Source organism: Uloborus diversus, chromosome 5, assembly GCF_026930045.1.
Source record: "Uloborus diversus isolate 005 chromosome 5, Udiv.v.3.1, whole genome shotgun sequence".
Classification (NCBI taxonomy): domain Eukaryota; kingdom Metazoa; phylum Arthropoda; class Arachnida; order Araneae; family Uloboridae; genus Uloborus; species Uloborus diversus.
Window position 1 is genome coordinate 118781741 of NC_072735.1, and position 2824 is coordinate 118784564.

At 33.6% G+C, this 2824-nt stretch overlaps 1 protein-coding gene across 1 annotated transcript; it reads left to right on the plus strand.

The window, feature by feature from the left end:
- The first annotated feature begins 608 nt into the window (after positions 1-608).
- Positions 609-2150, plus strand: LOC129222667 (beta-1,3-galactosyltransferase 5-like). The gene has a single exon (XM_054857198.1). The coding sequence runs from the start codon at positions 816-818 to the stop codon at positions 1920-1922; it is 1107 nt and encodes a 368-aa protein (XP_054713173.1). The 5' UTR covers positions 609-815; the 3' UTR covers positions 1923-2150.
- The last annotated feature ends 674 nt before the right edge of the window (positions 2151-2824 follow it).

Sequence of the window (2824 nt, forward strand, 5' to 3'; positions counted from 1 at the left end):
CCAAGTACTTTTCATAATGCACTCAAAAGGACAAAATAAATTGTCCTTTCTAACCCAGAAAAGTTAAAAATTCCTGTAGTTTTCGAAAATTTCAAGAAAATGACACCACAAACGATGAAAAGTGCGGTTCTAGTCATTTCAAACCAAACTTTTCCCAATAAGAAAAATATGCATGTTTCAACGCTCTAAGTTATGATTGAAAGCAAGATAATTATAAGAAATTCTCATCATGACTTGAGTCGCACTTTTCTTCGTTTGTGGTGTAATTTTCTTAGAATTTTCGAAAAGTACAGGAAATCTTAAATTGTCCTTTCTGACCCAGAAAAGTTATTTTGTCCTTTTGAGTGCTTATGGAAAGCGCTTGGTATTTTTAAAAAAATTCTATTATTTAAAATGAGAAACGTTTCGTTTCACGAGAAAGGTAGTCCCCCCCCCCTTTCCTTTTGAGCGCGCAGAAGAGGGGAATGAAATGCTATGAATAACAGGTCGAGAGCGAAAGGGCAAGGAAGATTATGCGACTCTAGCCAATGAGAAAATAGTTAGGTATCAAGTGACGAAAAAGCGGAACTCCGAAACCCACTCGATTTCATCAGAGTGCGGTATGAAAATGAGTGTCAAAAACGAAGTGAGCAGCCGATCAGCAGCTGCAGCGAAAAAGGTAATTTTCGGTAGTTTTTGTTGTTAAGTGAGAGCAGTTATTTATTTTTCTTAATGGAAAATGCGACAGAATATTTATGGTAAGAAAAATACTTGTATTTAATGGATACAATGTATGCAAAACATCGACAGCAATCACACCTGAGAGTTAACTTAAAATGAATTTTTGTCAAATTTTGTTGAACAGAAGAAAATGGATTTTGCGACAGATGCTGTTGGCGCTCATTATTTTACTACTCACATTGTGCTTTTATTTAAGAAATGTAACGACGTTTTTTAACTACAAGATTAGACAAGAAATGCTACAAAAGGGTTCTTCAATTTTTCCTTCTTTCAAATATAAAATAACGAACCACATATGTGACGAAAATGTTTTTCTTCTGATAATAGTGCATTCTGCTCCCGGACATTTCGGTCATAGGAATGTGATCCGAGATACTTGGGGAAACCTGGGAAAAGAATTCCCCATAGTCAAAGTTGCTTTCCTTTTGGCGGCAGCAGATCATTTGCAAAACGAGATTGAAAAAGAAAGCCACAAGAACAGAGATATCGTGCAAGGTAACTTTTTAGACTCCTACAGAAATTTAACGTACAAGCATCTCATGGGTTTGGCTTGGGCTCAAAAATTTTGCAAGCAAACGAAATTTCTGCTCAAAATGGATGATGATATTTACATGGACATTTACCAGTTTTTGGACTACATAAAACTCCAATTCAACCAGACGGCTTTGTTGAATAAAATTGCTTGCTATTTTCAGTCAAATATGCCAGTTGTTAGAGATCCAGTCAGCAAATGGTATATTACCAAAGAGGAATACAAAGAAGACAAATTTGAGAATTATTGTTCAGGATGGGCATATTTAACCACCATTAATGTGGCAGGGAAATTGCACCAAATGGCTAAGATAACTCCATACTTTTGGGTGGATGATGTCCATGTAACAGGAACTTTGGCAAGTAAAGCAAATGTTTCACTGATAAGATTAAATCACTTGTTTGACATTGAAACAGATGGTTTAGCAGATTGGACTTATAAAGCAGATGACATTAAATGGAATAAGATGTTCGCACCAACATGGGGAGACTTGATGATAAGCAGACATGCCCACAAAAAATCCAAAACGTGTTATATTGCAAAGTGCAGATGCTGCTATGCAAGAAAAACAACTTCAGTGCCAAAAACAAAAGCAACAACATCAAAAGGAGTAGCAAAATTAATTTCCTTGACTCACAATAAATGGTTCAAGTCAAAACACAAATTTTAGAAAAACTATACATCAGGACACCACTATTGTACTTTGGAAAAATATTTGGGGTAAGGTACCTCTTTATAAGATAGATGGATATAGGATTTGTTTTCTTTTAAAGGTGATTGACACCATTTAACATTTAAATTTGCATTATTTTTTGTAATAAAAAAACTATTTCGGGGATCGCCATTAAGTCCGGCCCCTAGTATTTCTGCTGAATTTCATCTAAAAATTAAAGAATTATTAAGCAGTGAATAAGAATTCATTTCAAAGAAATGAAATCATTCTTTATACAATTACTTTTAAAATTTATTCATGCACTTATGTCTTTCCTTTGTCTAAAGAAATAAAGTGTTAAGTTTCCAGAAGGTTGCAACTCTGAAACAGGGTGTGGGCATACACACATGTCTATGGTACATAATTTTGCATTAAGGGGGCATTCTAGTCCAGATGGTCAATTTTTTTATCAGTTTTTTATTGATACTTAAAATACATAATAACAGATTTTTTTTTAAAAATACTAAGCACTTTTCATAATGCACTCAAAAGGACAAAATAACTTTTCTGAGTCAGAAAGGATATTTTAAGTATTCCTGTAGCTTTCAATTTTTCCAAGAAAATGACTCCGCAAACGAAGAAAAGTGTAGCGCAAGTCATGTAGATAATTTTTATCATTAGCTTTCAAACATTAATTTGAGTGTTGAAACATGCATATTTTTCTGGAAAAGTTTAGTTTGAAATGACTTGAGTCGCACTTTTCTTCGTTTGAGGGGACATTTTCGTGGAATAATTGAAAAAACTACAGGAATATTTAAAATATCCTTTCTGACTCAGAAAAGTTATTTTGTCCTTTTGAGTGCATTATGAAAAGTGCTTAGTATTTTTTTTTAAAAATCTGTTATTTTACTCTTTTTAGT